Source organism: Pipistrellus kuhlii, unplaced genomic scaffold (genome assembly GCF_014108245.1).
Source record: "Pipistrellus kuhlii isolate mPipKuh1 unplaced genomic scaffold, mPipKuh1.p scaffold_m20_p_3, whole genome shotgun sequence".
Classification (NCBI taxonomy): domain Eukaryota; kingdom Metazoa; phylum Chordata; class Mammalia; order Chiroptera; family Vespertilionidae; genus Pipistrellus; species Pipistrellus kuhlii.
This window is the reverse complement of record NW_023425529.1, coordinates 55,674,211-55,693,084: the sequence shown is the minus strand read 5'-3', so window position 1 is coordinate 55,693,084 and position 18,874 is coordinate 55,674,211. Positions and strand designations below refer to the sequence as shown.

The window sequence follows — 18,874 nt, the reverse complement described above, 5'->3', positions numbered from 1 at the left end:
CATTTTCACATTCTCAGGCTATGGGGGGGGGGGGGTGCGGGAGAGAATGTGGTAGTGAAATTTCCAATTTAGAATAAAGATGCTCAGTGACTCATAGGAAATAAAGCAAAGCCTTTGAGGTTATCTTTTCTAATGAAAAAGAATCATTTGCATCTCTGCCAGATAGAAGTTGCTTTGCATCCTATCACTTTGAGTCTGAGGTCTGGTCTGAGCAATAGAACTGGTAAGTCAAACAGAGTTGCCGACCCCTAGACACAGATGGCCCTTGGGCAGGCTTGTTAGACAGTGTGGGGTGTGCCTTACTTCTCACTTTTTGATCATGAGTCTTATCCCTTCCATCCTGGATCCACCACCACCCCTCTTCAGAGGTGTGCCAGCTTCTCTTAGATCTAGCTCTGGCCTGCATAGCAATCAGCTCTTCCTGATGTCTCTGAGTGTCTCTGTTGTGATCAAATATGTTTATAGATTATAAGAGACTGTTATCTATAAGATATTCTGTGATATGATCAGTGGTGTAGCTCTCTGAGGGTCACCCTGGCTCCTGACTGACCAGGTCCTTGGAGAGGAGCCTGCTGGCCACCTCCCTTTGCCGTCGCTCTGCCTGCTGCTTGTCTAGCAGATCTGTGGTAGGATGTCATGATGGTCCAGCACAGGGCTTATCTCTTTCTTTCCCTCAGGTGGGATGCCCAGAGCTTTCCCTGCTTGAGAATCTTTGTAGTGTTGGACCACAGAATCCCTGGAATGAGGAGATGCAGTCAAGACTATTAGTGCTCAGTGCAGCAGGAGTTGGCTCAGTTGTAACTTGTTATCCTTCCTGAAGGACAGGTCTCCCACCCAGAGGAGCAGGCTTCTGCCACAGCCAGGAAGCTCACTGGGATATTGTGATTTATAGTAAGGAATGTATACCTGCTTTTTGTCCTTGCTGGCACAAAGCTCTAAAAGCCCGTGGCATGTCCCGAGTGTGGAGAGCTTAAGGGTGTCTTTAGCCATGTTAATAAGGTGGCTTTTGGACAGCACCTGAGGACGAGGGAGGGGAGGGGGCTTGGAGGTTGAATCCATCACCAATGGCCAATGGTTTAATGGAGCAGGCCTGAGTAAGGACACCTCTGTAAGGCCTAAAAGGAGAGAGAGTGGAGAGGTTGGTGACCACGCGGACGTGTGGAGAGAGCGGTGCACTCACGGGAGGGAAGGGGGGCGGCTAGAAGCTTCGCCCCTTCCCCCACACCTTGCTCTATGCGGCTGTTCCTGGCATATCTTTTTATAATAACGGGTATTTTAGTAGGTGCAGTGTTTTCCTGAGCTCTGACAGCTGCTCTAGCAAACTATCAAACCCAAGAAGGGGGTTGTTGGGCCCTCTGATGGATAGCCAGTTGGTCAGAAGCCCAGGTGATAAACTAGACCTGCAGTTGGCTCCTGAAGAGGTCAGAGGGCAGCCTGTGAAACGGAGCCCTTATCCTGGGGGATCTGATGCTATCTTCAGGCAGATCGGGTCAGAATGGATCTGAATTGTAGGACACTCAGTTGGCATAGCAGCATTGCTTGTGTGTGGGGGGGGGGGGGGGGGGGGGGGGAGGAGACTCCCCTTTGCCCCCTACACACATTGGCATTGTGATGTGACATTGTTACCCACAGAGGCCTGCAGGGAGTGAGGTCAGTAAGTTGCAGAGGGAATGGGCGGGAGGAGGGCCAGGCCGGAGGGGATCTGGCAGTGGAGCGGTGAAGGCCAGCGCAGCGGGGCGGGTGCTGTGAGGAGCCAGCAGGCCTCCTGAGCAAAGGTCCAGGACAGACTCGCCGCCACTGCTGGCTGGCTCGGTGGCGGCCAGAGCACAAGGAAAGGGCCGGCGACAGAGCTGACGAGGACGAGGTGTCCATCAGTTACCAAGGCTTGGCTTGACCGCCTGGAGAACTGGGAGAATGATCTCACCCGTGTCACTTTGATCTGATGCAAAACAATGGACATGAGGTGCTCTGCATGGATAGGGAAAGCCGGACCCAAATGCCAGAGGCTCCCTTGGTGGAGACTCAGCTCTCCGAGGGCCTTGTCAGCCCCTGACTTGCTCACACGTACACTGAATCTCTCACTGCCTCCCCCTGTGCCACATCCCTGCCAGGGAGCAGCAGGAGGCACAGGTGAGCAGCTGCCCCTCATTCTCTGCCAACAGAGACTCACAGACAGGAGGGCAGCCGCTGCCTTCTCTGCCCCAGGAGCTGGAGAGGCCTAAGCAGACATGGCCTCCTCTGGGGCTGGAAGGATGCAGCTAGAAGGCCGTGCTCTGTTTTTCCTTCCAGCTCCCCAGGTAGTGCAGGATTGTTCTCAAAAACCATTCCTGGAGTTGTCAGGTTTGAAGGAGCAAGGCTGCCCCCGCAGTGCCTGCCAGGATGAACTCAAATGCCTGGTGATTTATGGAAAGACCAATATTACCTCTGAGAAGAAGGGGTCAGTTTGGTCCTTATGGCCTTTGGACAAGAGGCTGAGCCAGAGAGAGGCTGCAGTGCGTAGGAGCCGCTCCTGGGACACCTGTCGCTCAAAGTGACCTGCCGAGGTCGCAGGCCCGGCTGCCCTGAGCGTCCACGCGGGGGGGAGCTGGCTCTGCTGTGAAGCTCCTCTCACATGTCAGACTGAAAGCACATGCAGGCGGTCTCAGATCTTTGCCTCAAGGACATTGTTCAGAGGCGTGGATAGAAACACAAAGCAAGGCTCAGCGTGGAGGGCGGCTAACCCCTCCTGCCAAGGCTCTGTTCTCAGGAGGGTTAGAAGCAGTTGCATGCAGCACATGCTGGCGAAGGGTTAAAAGGGAACTGAGCTTTGTAGAGTTGTGTCCTTGCCCGCAGCGTTGTGTTCCATGTTCACTGGCCCTTTTAGAGCAGAAAAATCTAGTCCAGGTTCCCTGGAGGCAGCCTTTGGTCTGCTCAGAACAGAGACCCTCCAAGATGAGCTGGCTCATGCGGGCTGGGGTGGACTGGGCTGAGCTCTCGGAGCAGGAGTGTACGGGGACACCCATGGAGAGCCCGGGAGGACCATGAGAAGAAATCAGCAGACATGAAGCATTTTTTTTTTTTTCATTTTTACTTGCTGGGCCGTTGGAAATGGATAAAGGCTGCCTGACCAGCTAGGAGATTATGTCCAGAAGAAAGAAAAAAAAAAGCATGACTTGACAAACACAGCTAATGAGGTCAGATATTTTAGTACCGAATCCCAGAGCTTGTGCATTCTACCCGGACCAGCCTGTCCATCAACTTAAAGAGCCAGCATCCCCGTTTGTAGGCAGGGAATGGATGTGCTGCAGAGTTGTTGGAGATCAAAAGCAATTGTATGTAGGAAAGTGCCTGGGTAAGGGAGGCGTGTGTGCAAAAACAAAAACAAAAGCAAGATGGCCTAAATCGCGGCATGCTTAGAATTATTTTCGGACAGGAAATAAATCAGAAGTAACCTCCACCAATCTCCAGTGGAACGGGGGGCAGCAGCTACCTGGCACAATTTATTATTGCTGCTTCGAGGGCAGTCAGCTGTGCGACCCGGTTTTGTGAATTACTGATTTCTGAAATCTTATCTTTTGCTGTCATTTAAAAATAATTTCATTTTCATTATGTGCTCCGTATAAGCCAGTTCCAGGAGAACCACAGAATTGGCTATTATCAAAGTCACTAATTGTCCGAGAGATGCAAATCAAAACAACAATGCGGTACCATCTCACACCTGTCAGAATGGCCAACATCAACAAATCAACAAACGACAAGTGTTGGCGAGGTTGCGGAGAAAAAGGAACCCTCGTGCACTGCTGGTGGGAATGCAGACTGGTGCAACCACTGTGGAGAACAGTGTGGAGTTTCCTCAAAAAACTGAAAATGAAACTCCCATTTGACCCAGTAATCCCACTTCTAGGAATATATCCCAAGAAACTAGAAACACCAATCAGAAAGGATATATGCACCCCTATGTTCATAATAGCACAATCTACAATAGCCAGAATTTGGAAACAGCCTAAGTGTCCGTCAGCAGATGATTGGATCCAAAAACTATGGTACATCTACACAATGGAATACTATGCTGCCATAAAAAAGAAGGAATTCTCATCATTTGCAGCAACCTGGATGGAATTGGAGAACATCATGCTGAGTGAAATAAGTCAATCAATGAAAGAGAAACACCACATGACCTCACTCATTTGTGGATAATAAAGAGCATTATAAACTGATGAACCAAAAGATAGATATAGAGACAGTATATCAACAAGTAGACTGTCAAATTACAGCAGGGAAAGGAGGAAGATCTGGGGGAGATAATAGATCAACCGAAGGACTTTTATACATGCATATAAGTACAACCAATGGACACAAAACTCGGGAGGGAGGGGATGTGTGGGAGGGAGGGAGGGGGGCCAAAAAAATCAATAAAATATATTTAAAAAAAAAAAAAAAAGATTATCCTATATAATTAAAAACTAATATGCAAATTGACTGAACAGCTGAACAACCAGTCACTATGATGTACACTGACCACCAGCGGGCAGATGCTCAATGCAGAAGCTGCCGCCTGATGGTTAGTGTACCCCCAGAGGGGGAGCACTACTCAGCCAGATGCTGGGCTTATGGCTGGCAAGCTCAGTGGCGGTGGTAGTGGCTGAAGCCTCTCCTGCCTCAGCAGCAGCACTAAGGACTGCCAGCTTAGATCCGCTCCTTGTAAAGAGTGGGCCTAAGCCATCAGTCGACATCACAAGGGCTTCTGTACTGTGAGAGGGTGCAGATTGGGCTTAGGGACCCCCTCTAAATACATCAATTTTATACTCTGGGCCTCTAGTCATCCTATATAATAAAAGAGAAACATGTGCCAAAACTGGTTTGGCTCAGTGGATAGAGCATCAGCCTGCGGACTGAAGGGTCCTAGGTTCGATTCCGGTCAAGGACATGTACCTGGGTTGCAGGCATATCCCCAGTGGGAGGTGTGCAAGAGGCAGCTGATCGATGTTTCTCTCTCATCAATGTTTCTAACTCTCTATCCCTCTCTCTTCCTCTCTGTAAAAAATCAATAAAATATATTTAAAAAAAAGAAAAAAGAAAAAAAAGAATTGGCTATTACAATTCAGTCTCTTCTCATGTTAGGAAATCTTTCCAGAGAAACAGGTTACTTTTCAAGTTAAACCTCTTAGTCGCCTCTTATTCACAAGAGCTTGCCGTAGAGATATGTCAAGTCTCAGGCCCAGGAGAGTGAAGCCTCTTGGTCCACAGCTGTGGCCTTCACCTACTCACCGGCCCTGCTGAGCATCCGCCTGTGATGTTTTGGTTAATGTATCACCCCTGGCTAGTGTTGGCTTCACTGGGTGCCACTCACCTTTCTGCCCCTCTGGGATCCTGGGTGTGGAGCAGACACCCAAGAACCACCAGCCGCCTGAGCAATGAAGACGTCCCTGTCGTGCCAGGCCCATGCTGAATGTTCCCCCAGCGCTAGGACCCGGGGCCACTGTGTTGGAGAACATGCCTCAGAGCTCAGAAAGAAGTGGGCTTCCTAGTGGCACCCTGTGAGTCCAGGCTTTGCAACCCTCACAGGTGGGGTCTGCAGGGCAGAAGCCAATCCATGTACCCAACCAGCCCTAGGCACAGGGTCCCTGGGGCTCACAGGACTGCACTTCCCCTGCACCTGTTTATAGGTGGAATGGAGATAACAGGAGGCACCGCCCCCTAGGAACAGTGGCCCGGGTCCCTGCCCCAGGTGTGCTGCTGGTCACTGGGGAGAGCGTGGCTGGGAATAAAGATGGGAAGGGGACACAAGGACAAGAGGGCCCACAGACAAGGCACAGGCCAAGCCAAAGGGCACATACGCAGGGACCCTGAACAGGGAGATTTCTCCCCCCAGGAAACTGGGCCCGAAGGACATCTTTGTGCCCTCAACCTTCATTCTCCTTCCCTCTTTGGGAGAGGAGGGTGGGTAGCAGAGGAAAGGACTGGTACGTAAGCCAGGAATGTTTCCTGCAATCAAGGCTCCGTGGAGGTATGGCTGATTCCAGATGGGGAACAGGAAATGTCCATAGTGAGTCTGTGACAGCTGGAGCTAGAAAGCCAAGAAGGTATCACAACAAATGGGTCACGTCACAAGGACACTGGAGCCAACATTAAGGACACTCCTTGGTCAAAGATGATATACTTTGAGCATCCAAAGTAACGATGACACAATTGATCATCATAGGTTTATATGTTGATATTTTACTTAACAAAAGTCATTCCTCCAAAAAAAAAAAAAAAAAAAAAAAAAACCCTCACTGGGACACCATTGGAAGTATTTATGCCCTAATTTCCTATTCTAAGAACGAAAGGAAAGAATTAGCATTCCCTCTGCCTTTCTTGTACAAACTCTGTACTTCAGAGTAATCAAACAGCACTAATTGAAGAAAGGAGAAGTCCTCTTTACAAAAGAATTGTAGCTAATACAGAAGATATTATAGGATTAGAAAGATTATCACTCTTCAAGCCCTAATGAAAGTATTTATTCAGAGCAAGGTCATCAGTGGATGAAACCACTAGATTAAAAGTTGATAGGGAGCCTTATGAAGAAATTGAGCTGTCATCACCAGAACCCAATGTCTAGTAGACTAAACATTGAGTGACAAGATGTCATAGGAAGCACACTGTCCATCGGTGATAATATATATTTACTAGAGGCCCAGTGCATGAAATTCATGCACAGGAGGGGAAGTCCCTCATCCTGGCCTGCACTCTCTCCAATCAGGGAGTCCTTGGGGGATGTCCAACTGCCGGTTTAGGCCCGCTCCCAGGATTGGGCCTAAACCGGCAGTCAGACATCCCTCTCACAATCTGGGACCACTGATTCCTAACCGCTCACGTGCCTGCCTGCCTAATCACCCCATTACTGCCCCCCTCCGGCCTGGTCACCCCTAAAGTGCCCCCCTGCCAGCCTGGCCACTCCCTAACAGCCCCCCTGCTAGCCTGGTCTCCCCCTAACTGTCCGGAAGGAAGTTGGACATCTGGAAGATGTCCAGTCACCCAATCTAATTAGCATATTACTCTTTTATTAGTATAGATACCCTTCCCCCTCTGACTCCAATCAAGCATCCAAAGCTCACATCTATTTAGAGGACATTCAGGAGATAAAAGATCATGCAAATGGCAAATGATACCATTTCCATAATAAGTCAGCAGCACAGGGAAAAAAAAAAAGACAGGAGCATACTCTAAATAAGTGGACATTTAAGAGAGTGTGGCTGGTGTGGTTCAGTGGTTGAGCATCAACCTATGAACCAGGAGGTCATGGTTCAATTCCCTGTCAGGGCATATGCCCAGTTTGTAGGCTTGATTTCCAGTAGGGAGCATGCAGGAGGCAGCCAATCAATGATTCTCTCTCATCATTAATGTTTCTATGTCCCTCTCCCTTCCCCTCTGAAATCAATAGAAATGTATTTTAAGCAGGTTGGGGAAGGGTAGAGGGAGGAGAGATTGAAAGCAAACAATGTGTGGACCTTGTTTGGATTTGAGAAACTAAGCTCTAAAAACCACTTTTGAGACAATCAGAGAAATTTTATTATGGACTAAATATTGGAGTATATCAAGGAGTAAGAGTTGATTTTGCAAATGAATTAGTGGCATTGAAGTTACATAGGAAGAGTTCATACTTTTGTTTTTCAGAGTTCATACTGAGATATGTAAGTGAAATGGCATGAAAATACCACCCCCAAAAAGAAAACAGAAGGGTGGGTGAAGTAAGTGTGGTGAGCTATTGATGGTTGTTGGGTCTGAGTGATGAGTATGTGGGGATTCATTCTTCTACTCTCTCTGCTCTTGAATGTGTTTGCCATTTTTTTTTTTCATTAAAAAAATAGCTTTCTCCTAGCAAAACTTATTGTGGTAATTATTTCCCAAAATGTTTATGTCAATTCATTATACTGTGTAACTTAAACTTATACAGAGCTGTATATCAATTCTATCTTAATACAATTGGGAAAAAATCAAAAACAGTTTTCTCTCCTATCCTATGGCCTATGACAAAATCGTGCTTATAGAGGGACCTAAAAATTCTTCTCTGAAATGAGCATTTACTAAGGAAGTGTACCATGGAGAGATCTGAACTTCTCAGTCAGAACCACTCCTCTATTGCTTGCTGTTTTACCTTGGGCAAGTTTCTAACCCTCTCTGGGCCTTCCTTTCCCTGTCCGTGTGATCTGCTCCACAAACTTGGTAGAGAGGGAAGCATTCTGTTTGCTTTTTAATCTGATCATCAAATCCCTTATTAGCCGTAAGTCCAGCATCTCCTGCTGGACCTTCCATCGGTCTCTCTCCAGTGGGACAGGCCTGGCTCAATGTCAGAGGTGCTCTCACCTCCTGTGACCACCAGGTGGCGCCATTGGATCCTCTTCGGGACCCAGCCTAGTTCACACTCCCAGCTTATGGTGGACAGTATTGACTGGCTTCCAAACTGAGCCACTTCAGAACAGATCTTTTAATGTATTCAACAAAAAATACTCACCCTCCTATGTGGCAGGCACCAGATTACGGATTTGGGATGTGTAAGTGAATATCCCAAAGATCCTTGCTCCTCTCAAGCTCCCTGAAGGGGCATCTTCCACATCCTCCCCTACTTCACCTGAGCCCAAGTCAACAAGAAAATTCTCCACTCCTATGGGTTTTGCTTTGGGGATGCGGGTGGGGGAAGGGGAGAGCATGCTCTCATTTACTCTGTTTTAACACACTTCTCCCCAAACATCAAAGGGTGCATTCCCATGAGAGGTGGGGGGAGAGGTTGGATTTTCTAAACTACTCACACCTGCGCAGGTGCACATGTGTCTTCGATACAGTGCAGCGGGGCCGGCTCTCTATCTTTGTGGAACTGACCACCACAGAAGTGATCCTTCCACAGAAACAGAGCCATTTCAGATTTTAAAACCATAGAGATGCTGTTGTATCAGCATATATCACGGGCCCTAAGATGCCATTGATAATAAACCAGTTTGATTTCAGAGATCTCAAAATATATTTTAAAAAGTAGTGCATCTTGGAATCCATGAAATAAGGAATTTTTGTGCGACAGTGGAGTGCCCGGTATCTGCAGTCAGACAAACTCAGCCTCACCATCCGTTACCTTTGTGATCTCGGTCAAGTCATTAACCCTCTATAAAAACCACTGGGGCTGCCTGGCGAATAGTGTGGACCCAGCCAGCAGATGATTTGGCTCTCTGTCCAGCAGACTGAAAATCTGCACACTGGCCCCTTTTCTGCTTCCTTCCATGTGTCCTACCTCTTCGAACTAAAATCACTGGGTATAAAACATAAACCTGCTCTGAAAGTTCTCACCTTCACATTCTGCTCTGTACAGCTCTGAATTTTTTACTCTTCTACAAGAATGCATTCCCATATTATTTGTATAAAAGTAAACTAAAAGGCATATATTTAAACCACAAGGGGGGAAAGTAAGCCAAGTCATTGCTTCAAGTGCATAAGGTTTGGCAGAGGGCATTTGGCAGCCTTAGGACAAATAGTGGGAGCCCTGAAGTGTGAAATGAGTGTGCCATGCTGAGCATGCCCCCACAGTGCCCGCACTGCTTGGGAACATTACATAGTGATGAGTGGGCCTCTGGGAGGCAGGCTCTCTCTCTCATTCACCGCTGTTTTCCAGCGCCCAGAGCTGTGCCCAGAACAGGGTGGGGACTCAATCCCCATGGATGAAAATAGGCATGATTAGATAAATGAATGGATCTCAGGCTAACTCTTGCAGATGATCAGGTGGAGAGATGAGTCTTGCGGGGAGCTTTAACTGGCCGCAGCTGGTCTGAGGTGCAGAGAGAACCAGCTGTGGCCCACAGCTGAGGAGGAGGAATGCCTTGACACATACAGAGCAAGCTGCTAAAGCCAGGCCCAGAGCAAGGGGTTTGTTATGGGAGCACTTGTAGGTGTTTTCGTTGGTTGGTTGGTTTTACCAATGTTATTGGAGTCCTGATTGCAGCACCAGAGCTAATAAAATGATGGATTTCACAAGACTTGCTCGAAGGAGGAGGAACCCTAAGCCCGGTACCCAGCAGGATCCCAGGCAGGGCGGGGGCAGGAAGCAAGGCCTTTGGCTCAGTCCTGGTGCCCAGCAGCACTGAGGGCCACCCTGGCTGCTCCCAGCACTGGAAAATAGAGAAATCAGCTCATCCTGGCCCCAGTCTCAATGTACCTGGGAACTGCTATTTAAAAAGGCTAGGCCTCTCCAGCTTTCCTCCTTCTCCTTGTTTTCCTGTTCTGGTGGAAGTTTACCAATTCCAAGGATATTCTAGGGAAGATGGGGTTGGGGGGGGAGGGGAGGAGCTGCCTAATGTATTACAGATCCATTATGCTATTTAATGAGTTTGAAAAATGGTTGGTCAAGAAGACTCACAGGCCTAAGTCTCCAACCCGGCTGAAATGTCCCCTCTCGCTCTCCCGTTCCAGGTGACCTTGTACAAGAGCTCGGACATGGAGGACTTTGGGTTCAGTGTGGCAGACGGCCTGCTGGAGAAGGGCGTGTATGTCAAAAACATCCGCCCCACAGGGCCCGGAGACCTTGGCGGCTTAAAGCCCTACGACAGGCTCTTACAGGTGAGGCCGCCCATGAATTTTCACTCATGTAACCCTCTGGCCAAAGCCCGCCCCTCCTCCTTTGCCTGCAGACTAGATTAGGATAGACGCCTTTCCATGGGTAGAATGCACCAATTATTGAAATTGCTGTTTCCCTATATTTTTTAAAAATATATTTTATTGATTTTTTACAGAGAGGAAGGGAGAGGAATAGAGAGTTAGAAACATCGATGAGAGAGAAACGCCGACAGTTTCCCTGTATTGATGCCCCAGCAGAGTTTACACTTCTTCAGAAGGGAGCCAGTGCCTTGTTCTCCCACAGGCCAATGCTTCTTAGCTCAACGTCTAACCTAGGGGTGTCGAACTCAATCAGAGAAGGGGCCAAAATCTAAAATCCAGCCTAAATTGCGGGCCGAATGGTTTACTGAACAGTCATAAACTGTCATTGTGATGGAAACGCAGCGGAGTGCAGTGATGACAGCGCGGTGTGGGCCACATTGCAAGGCCTGGCGGGACGGATTTGGCCCATGGGCCTTGTGTTTGACACATGTGGTCTAACCAAAGCTGAACCTGTTTACTTGATGGTGTCCTAGCGTGGTCAGGTGTAGTTTCACGGAGCAAAGCAAACTCTTTGTTGTTGTTTGTTAATCCTCAACCGAGGATATTTTTCCATCCATGGATTCTCAGAGAGAGTGTAAGGGAGAGGGAGAGACAGAGAGAGAGAAACATCGATGTGAGAGAGACACATTGATTGGTTGCTTCCCCCATGTGCCCTAATCAGTGGGGCCAGAGGTCCAGCCTGCAATTGAGGTGCATGCCCTTGACCGGAATCAAACCCAGGACCCTTCAGTCTGTGGGGCTGACGCTCTACTGAGCCAAACTGGCTAGGGCCAAGCAAATTCTTCTGTACAGTTTTTAGGAAGAACATTTTGCAGGAAAAGGAAAGGATTGGCATCCATCTTAAAAGTGTGACTGGAATGAGTGTGTCACCAAACAGCTGGCTTTGAAAGCATGAGCAGCATGAGGCGTGTTCACTGAACACGTTGATCGGTTAGACAGTTTTACAGCAAATTCTGGTCATCATCTTTGCCATGGCAAGAGAACAGCTGGTCTTGTCTTGGAAGTATGGGACACTTTTGTTTTCCGTTGGTGCTTTTATATTTGATGAATGAATAACTATGGACAAGTTACCCTCTAAGCGTGCCTTCTCAACCCATGAATTGGAAACTCTACCTATTTCCATCAACGTAGATTGGGTGAAGAGTCTTGGATGTAATGATTAAACTCGTTCTGGAGGTATATTGATTTCTTAAGCAGAATGACACAATTTATAATTTGGAAAAACATACAATATTATCATGGGTGTGTTGGGGGGGAGATCACAGGAAAGGAGACAGGTAGGCAGGGAAAGACACAGCACCACGCCTGAGTCTGTCATACCTCATCATACCTCAGTGCATCCTGGTAGCACCGTCTGGGAGACGGTTTGGATTTGTTGCTCAGAAGAGCTGTCAGAGTCGGAGCTGAAGATTTAGGATGCTGAAGGCGTGGGTCCGGAGACAGTGGCCTATGGTGGGCTTGTAGTAATAAAGAGAAGAGAACCAAGGATAGGATGATAAGAAAAGCAAAATTTAAAGGACAGGAAGGAATAGAGGCAGGAAAGGACCGAGAGAGAGCAGTTAAAAAGGTAAGAGGATCAAAACCAAGTAGCCTCCTAGGAGCCCAGGAAGGGGAAGTTTAAGGATGAGTGTTGTCATGTTCTGGACTGAGCAGCCAGTGCTGAAAGCCAAAGGGAATGACAACCGAGACACGGCTCCTGCGTGGACAGTTGGGGTCCTTTGTACAATATGAGGGTCGGGTCAGACTGGGGAGAGAATGGAAGGTCACGGAATGGGAGCAGCATGCCGATTGTAACAACTTTGGTTGGTGAAGAATAAAGAGAAAGCCAGGAGACGAGTGTGTGCTGAGGAGGGGTGGGCTCCCTAGGAGGGTGGTTCAGCATCATGGTCAAGAGCTTGGGCTTTTTGCCCTGCGGCGTGGCTCAGTGGTTGAGCATCCATCTGTGAACCAGGGGGTCACTGTTCTATTCCTGGTCAGGGCACATGACCAGGTTGTGGGCTCAGTCCCCAGTAGGGGACGTGCAGGAGGCAACCGATGTATGGTTCTCTCTCATTGATGTTTCTCTCTCTCTCCCTCTCCCTTCCTCTCTGAAATCAATTTAAAAAATATTAAAAAAAAAAAAAAAAAAAAAAGAAAGAAAGAAAGAGAGAAAGGATTTTGGAATGATCCCAGACTGCCTGGGATCATACATCCTCGCTCGACCACTTACCCAATTGCTTCTTGAAGGAAAGTCTCTTAAGCACTCTGTGCCTCACTGTTTTCTCTGTAAATTGGGGATGATATTCATTCAGCACTTGGAACAGCTGCGTGAGTGAGGCCGTGTGTTTGCCATGGGGGCGATGTGTCCTTGTTCCCCGCTCTCCGGGACATTACCATTCAGTAGCAGGGACTGCCTCACTGTAAGCCAAGGAGCGTGGTATGGTTTGCCCAGAGCAGGGATGGACTGATGTGTACAGGTGCAGCTTTGAATACCTTTAAGACCACGCCTCATGCCTGAAGGGCGCCTCTGGGTTTGGGAATGACTTGAGCATGAGCATGACTCAGGATGGCCCTCCTTGACCTTTCAGGTGAATCACGTCCGAACGCGAGACTTCGACTGCTGCCTGGTGGTGCCCCTCATAGCAGAATCTGGTAACAAGCTGGACCTGGTCATCAGTAGAAACCCGCTGGCCTCTCAGAAGTCTATAGACCAGACTCTGCCGGGAGGATGGAGCGAACAGAACAGTGCTTTTTTCCAGCAGCCTAGCCACGGTGGTAATTTGGAGATTCGAGAGCCCACTAATACATTATAGCAACGCTTTTTATAAAGCGGGACCAAGACAATATCTACATGGTGCTAAAAAAAAAAAAAAAAAAAAAATCCCTTTAAAATTTCTGTGACGTTTGAAGCACAGATAATCACGTGGCATTAACTGCAAGCACAGGGGTCTTTTAAATCTCTCTCATGGCTCATGTTCACTTCCCTTTCCGCGTAGAAGAGGTTTCTTTTTTGGTGATCACCATGGTATGTGGAAGACGATTCCCTGCCAACCCCAATGGTAAAGAAACAGAAAAAGAGGTAGGCCGCCCCTCCCACAATTAACATCAGAGGCATTTATTTTTTTTTATTTTTTTTTTACAAGTTCACCTTCCTACCAATTTTTGGAAAATGTCTGTTTGAAAATAGTCTCTATGATAATTTCCTTCACTCACTTTGAAATCAGTTTCTTACTGTGAAGTCATTAATCCGTCAAGCTGGCTGTACTAGGGGAACTGGTTTTGGTGACTGCGGGCTGCTGCTAGGGGAGGGGTGCAGGTAAAAATTATCCTAAGACGTTTCCGCAACGATGCACGTGGGAGCTCCCAATAGGTGGTGGGAACTGTTTTGCCCAAGTATAGGAATGACTTTAACTAAGATGTATGCTATTCCCTATGCAACAAATGATCAAACAGGATATGTCTTGTTACCTGTTGGGTTTTTTTTTTTTCCTTTAAGGACACATTTTTAAATAGCTGAAAATCTCAGATAATGAATTAGAGTGTTTAGTAACACTGAGAGTTAGTTATCTTATTTTAAAAAATTCAAGACTCAAGAGTTTAAGAATGAAGTCTTATTAAAACGGGGTTTCTCTTAAGGATAGGCAAACCAAACTCATCCTGCTTGCCGTGTTTTAAAAAACAGGTTCTGTTGAGGGGTGTACAGCACATGGACTTAAAAACGACATGGGACTGTCCTTTGTTCTGAGCCATGCCACGCACCGGGACTGTAAATACACTCTCCACACCACACATTGCCAATTGTCACCGTCCCTCAGAGCAATAAACTGTGACAGTTGCATTCGATGTTTGTCAGCAACTGTTTTCCTTTGTTCAGATATTTTGAATAGTTACATGAATAACTGTTATTTGGTGAATATAAAAAGCAAATAGGTCTGTATATTGACTGTAGAATATCCCATATTGAAACAGTTATTTTCCAGACGTCGTTTCATTTTGGTCAATAATTCAAACGACCGACCGCTTAGATGAAGCATTTGAACACTGTGTTCTTTGTTTCAGGAAAGTTCACCTTTCTTTCTGTGCAGAGAAATATATCATTTCGATCACATTTCAGGACCGCCAGGGCAAGAAAGTATAAAGCAGAATCATGTTAGAAAAAAAGAAAAAAAAAAAGATCATGAGTCACTTAAATATGTATTTTTATTTGTAACAAACAAGTATTAAACTGTAAAGTATTTTTGTACAAATTTAATACTTTAATAGCATGTATTTATCGTCTATGTATGGTTTTGGGGAATTCAAAATTGTTGCAAATTCTTTGTATGGAAAAAAAAAAAAAGAACAACCTCTACCAAATGGAATAAACAGTGATTTTAAAAAGCCAAAAATATAAGACATGCATTTTTTGGATGTGTTTTGAAAGTGTTTTCATGTTCTAGACTGAGCCTTACACAATGCTTATTGCTACATGATTTTTAAAGGGGGTGGTGTTCCATAAACTTGAAAAGCAGCATGGGAGAGTGGGGAGAGCAGAGGTTTTGAAATCAGACGTGGGCTGGAATGCAAACTCACCGGTGACATGAAATTCACCGCGAGTCAGTTTCCCCCCGTCACGTCGAAGGCGGTGTCTGCTCTCCAAGACTGTTGTGAGGACACGTGTGAACACACGTGTAAGTGCTGGAACAGTTTGCTGACAGGAACACGCCCAGGACGAAGGCGTGTTATTTTATGTAGCACCTGCCTTCATAGAGCATACATGAATTCTATGAAATAGTTACATAAAGTATTAAAAATATACAAATTTTAATTAGTCTATCTTTAAACAAAACCAACTACACTAAAAGCCCCAACACTTCCATTTTTGTAGATTGCCTTGCAGACCTTGTAAATTCACAGGAACAAGAGAAGGATGTCCATTCTCACCACTTCTGTTTCAGTTTATTAAAAGTTCTAGCCAGGGCAGTAAGACAAGAAAGGCACCCAAGATTTGAAAGAAGTAAAACTATCTCTATTTGCAGATGATAGAAGAACTTGTGCTTCAAAGGATACCATCAAGAAAGGGAAAACATCCACAAAATGTAAAACTTTTTGTTGTTGTTGCAAATACTGTTTCTAATAAGGGACTTCCATGTAGACTATATAAAGAACTTATATCTCAATGATAGAAATGAAAATAGCCCAATTTTAAAATGGGCAAAAGATCTGCATAGACATTTCTCCTAAGAGGACCTGCAAAAGGCCAAGAAGCACATGAAAAGATGATCAACACCATTAGCCACAGGGAAATGCAAATCAAAACCACAATGAAATATCAGTTTACACCCACTATACGATTACAATAAAAAAGTCAGATAATAACAAGTGCTGGCGAGGATGTAGAGAAACTGGAACCCCCACACACTGCTGGTATAAATATAAAATGCTGCAGCTACTCTGGGAAGCAGTCTGTCAGTTCAAAAAGTTAAACAGTTACAGGAAGAGCCAGCAATTCCACTCGTAGGTATACACCTTACAGAAATGAAAATACATGTCCACGCAAAAACTGGTACACAGATGTTCAGAGCAGCATTCGTTATGATCGCCAAAAAGTAGCCTAGCCGGTGTGGCTCAGTGGTTGAGCATCGTCCTATGAACCAGGAGGTCATGATTTGATCCAGTCAGGGCACGCGCCCAGGTTGTGAGCTTGATCCCCGGTGTGGGGCGTCCAGGAGGCAGCCAGTCAATGTTTCTCTCTCATCATAGATGTTTCCATCTCTTCTCTCCTCCTTTCCTCTCTGAAATCAATTAAAAAAATATTTTTTAAAAGCCCAAAAATAGAAACAGCCCGAATGTCCATCAACTGATGAATGAATCGATGTGCTATATTTTGCTTTGTGGCATCACTGAAAGCAAGATGGGTCGCCTGAACTCTCTGGAGCCGCCTACACAGATCAGCCAGGGTCCCGATCCCGCCCCATCAGCTCGAACCAGCAGTGTGATGGAGAGACACGGCCTCAGGATGTGCGGCCGGTTTTCCCAGCGGTACATGAAGGACACAGGCTTCAAGTTGGATTGAGTGATTGTCCTTGACTGGATGACCCAAAGCAGCTGCCCAATAAAAGAAACAATGCTCGCTTTTTATACATAATTGTTTTTATCCCTTTTTTAAAAAGAGAAAAACTTTGATAGATACATACAATATGGAAGAAGTCTGAAAATCTTATACAAATCAAAGAAGTAAAAAGAGCCTGTTGTAGAGATAATGGATTAGCAGTTGCCTAGGGCTGGAGGGGAGGAGGGTATTAGAGCTGAGAGGTACAAGATTTCTTTGGGAGATTATATTAAAATATTTTAAAATTGAGTGTGGTGATGGTAGCACAACAATGAATTATACTAACAGCCACTCAACTGTGTAAATGGGTGGAACTGTAGGTGAGTTTTATCTCAATAAGGCTATTTTTAAAACATGGCATAATAGGTAAATCTTAACTATTCATTTTACCATTTAACAATAAATAAAACTCTAGAAATAAAGAAAAATCGCTTGAGAAAATTTTTTTCCAAAGTAGAATATCTTTAAAACAATGTGCTCCCCCTAAAAATGATAACTATGTGACATGATAGAGGTGTTAGTTAATGCTACAGTGGTAATCATATTGCAAAATATAAGTATCAAATCAACAGATAGTGTACCTTAAGCATAGTGCACCAATGCTACACATCAATTATGTCTCAAATTAAGAAAATAAAAGCCAGTGTGCTCCCTACTCAAAAGGGGTTCCCAGGAGAAAGCCCCGGTGAGGCGGAGCCAGCGCAGGGACGGGCAGAGGGCAGCCTGGAGGGGCGACCGCTGTGCGGAGGACAGGCTGCCCGGCAATCGGGGCGGGAGATGCAGCTGCTGTGTGTCTCCAGCACCGCGTTGTCCCGTGGGCGAGGGCCACGCACAACGATCGTGGGAGTTAGTGAGGCATTATCCTAAAATAAAACACTTTTCAAAGCACAGAGTTCTAAAAATATATATGACCTCACTTTCCCTCATTTATGTCCAGTGCTTTCAGGTCTCATGATGACATTGAAATCATTAAGGTTTTCTTTGATCAAATGAATTTAAAACAACGGCTAGCACAAACACCTTAGAAGAGAACTCCGGTTACAGACATCCTCTTTTCTCTTGATACTTTGAAGTGATGATGTTCATTTTGTGTTGAATGGAAAAAAGAACAACAGACAAATGACGATGGGCAATCTGAAATAAAATTAAGTTTCTTGATTGTCGGTGGGCTTGAAAAGTCGCCTGGGGGTTAAATTATTTAGCTTCAGATTCTGAAGTTTGGAAGACACTTGTGGAGATGATTCTTCCACCTGTTGGGGGGGGGGGAGAAAGAAGAAAGAGGTTAATCTTAAAAGTGTGGTCAGTCTACCCTCTGCACTTCTCTTCCCTCTGATTGCTTCTGCGGCAGAGGACACATTTCCCCTCGCTGGGAAGATGCAGGCCTGAGCCAGCAGGGTGTGTAGGTGGTGGTGCTGGAGCGAGGGCGGGCTGTGGATTCACCCCTGCCTTTGCTCACTGTGGAACCCCGGTCCCCGCTCTGGCTCGGGCACGGAGAAGGGACTATTTGCTGAATGAGTCCATAAACCTGGTTTCCAAAGGTGTGGACAGGGCCCACTATATATCCTGACAACCCCGTACAAACTTAAAAAGAGGACCCCGTGTTCAGAAATTAACCATTTCAAGATGATGCCTGCAGAACATGACAGCGAGAGCGGATCCTTCTAAGCACAGAGGCCTGGGTCCTGCACCAGCCAGAGTGCAGCAGAGAAACAGACCTAGCCAGCCAGATGGGGACAAAGATTGAACTAAGCTGTAACATGGACTGGACCAAGGGTGCAAAATATCAGGACACCACTGGCCCTATTTCTGAGGCTGGTTAAAACAAAGTTGGACCTTTTCCATGGCAGGGCAGATGGAGATTAGACACTGGGAACCCAGGGCCAGTCCTTTTATTTTGCTTCTATAGTGAATCTTATCATGAAACCTCCACCTCCCATTCATGAGTCTCCTGAAATGCTTTTATTTTTATGATTCTCTAAAAGAACATCATTTCCACCAGCAATACATATACAGTGAAAAGTAAGGGTTGAAATCCCTTTTATTACTTTCACCTGTTGAACTCTACTGGGGAAACATGACATGGCTCATGTGCTGAGCTGCTTGGGTCTCTATGTGCTGCGGGCTGGTAATTAAAGGGATGAGTGA

General features: G+C 46.2%; 2 protein-coding genes across 10 annotated transcripts in view; one reads left to right on the top strand and one right to left on the bottom strand.

The window, feature by feature from the left end:
* GRIP1 (glutamate receptor interacting protein 1) overlaps positions 1-15,026 on the top strand; it is a 658,373-nt gene extending 643,347 nt beyond the window's left edge. For all 8 annotated transcript variants that reach the window (XM_036455350.2, XM_036455348.2, XM_036455354.2 and 5 more), the window contains 2 exons: positions 10,414-10,560; positions 13,227-15,026. In XM_036455350.2, coding sequence (XP_036311243.1) covers positions 10,414-10,560; positions 13,227-13,451 — 372 coding nt within the window. In that variant the 3' untranslated portion in view covers positions 13,452-15,026. The remainder of the gene's footprint in view (positions 1-10,413; positions 10,561-13,226) is intronic.
* A 1,726-nt stretch (positions 15,027-16,752) lies between these two features.
* The window catches only part of HELB (DNA helicase B), a 42,795-nt gene continuing 40,673 nt past the window's right edge, over positions 16,753-18,874 (bottom strand). For both annotated transcript variants that reach the window (XM_036455360.2, XM_045588224.1), the window contains exon 13: positions 16,753-17,979. In XM_036455360.2, the coding sequence (XP_036311253.1) occupies positions 17,875-17,979 (105 nt within the window). In that variant the 3' untranslated portion in view covers positions 16,753-17,874. The remainder of the gene's footprint in view (positions 17,980-18,874) is intronic.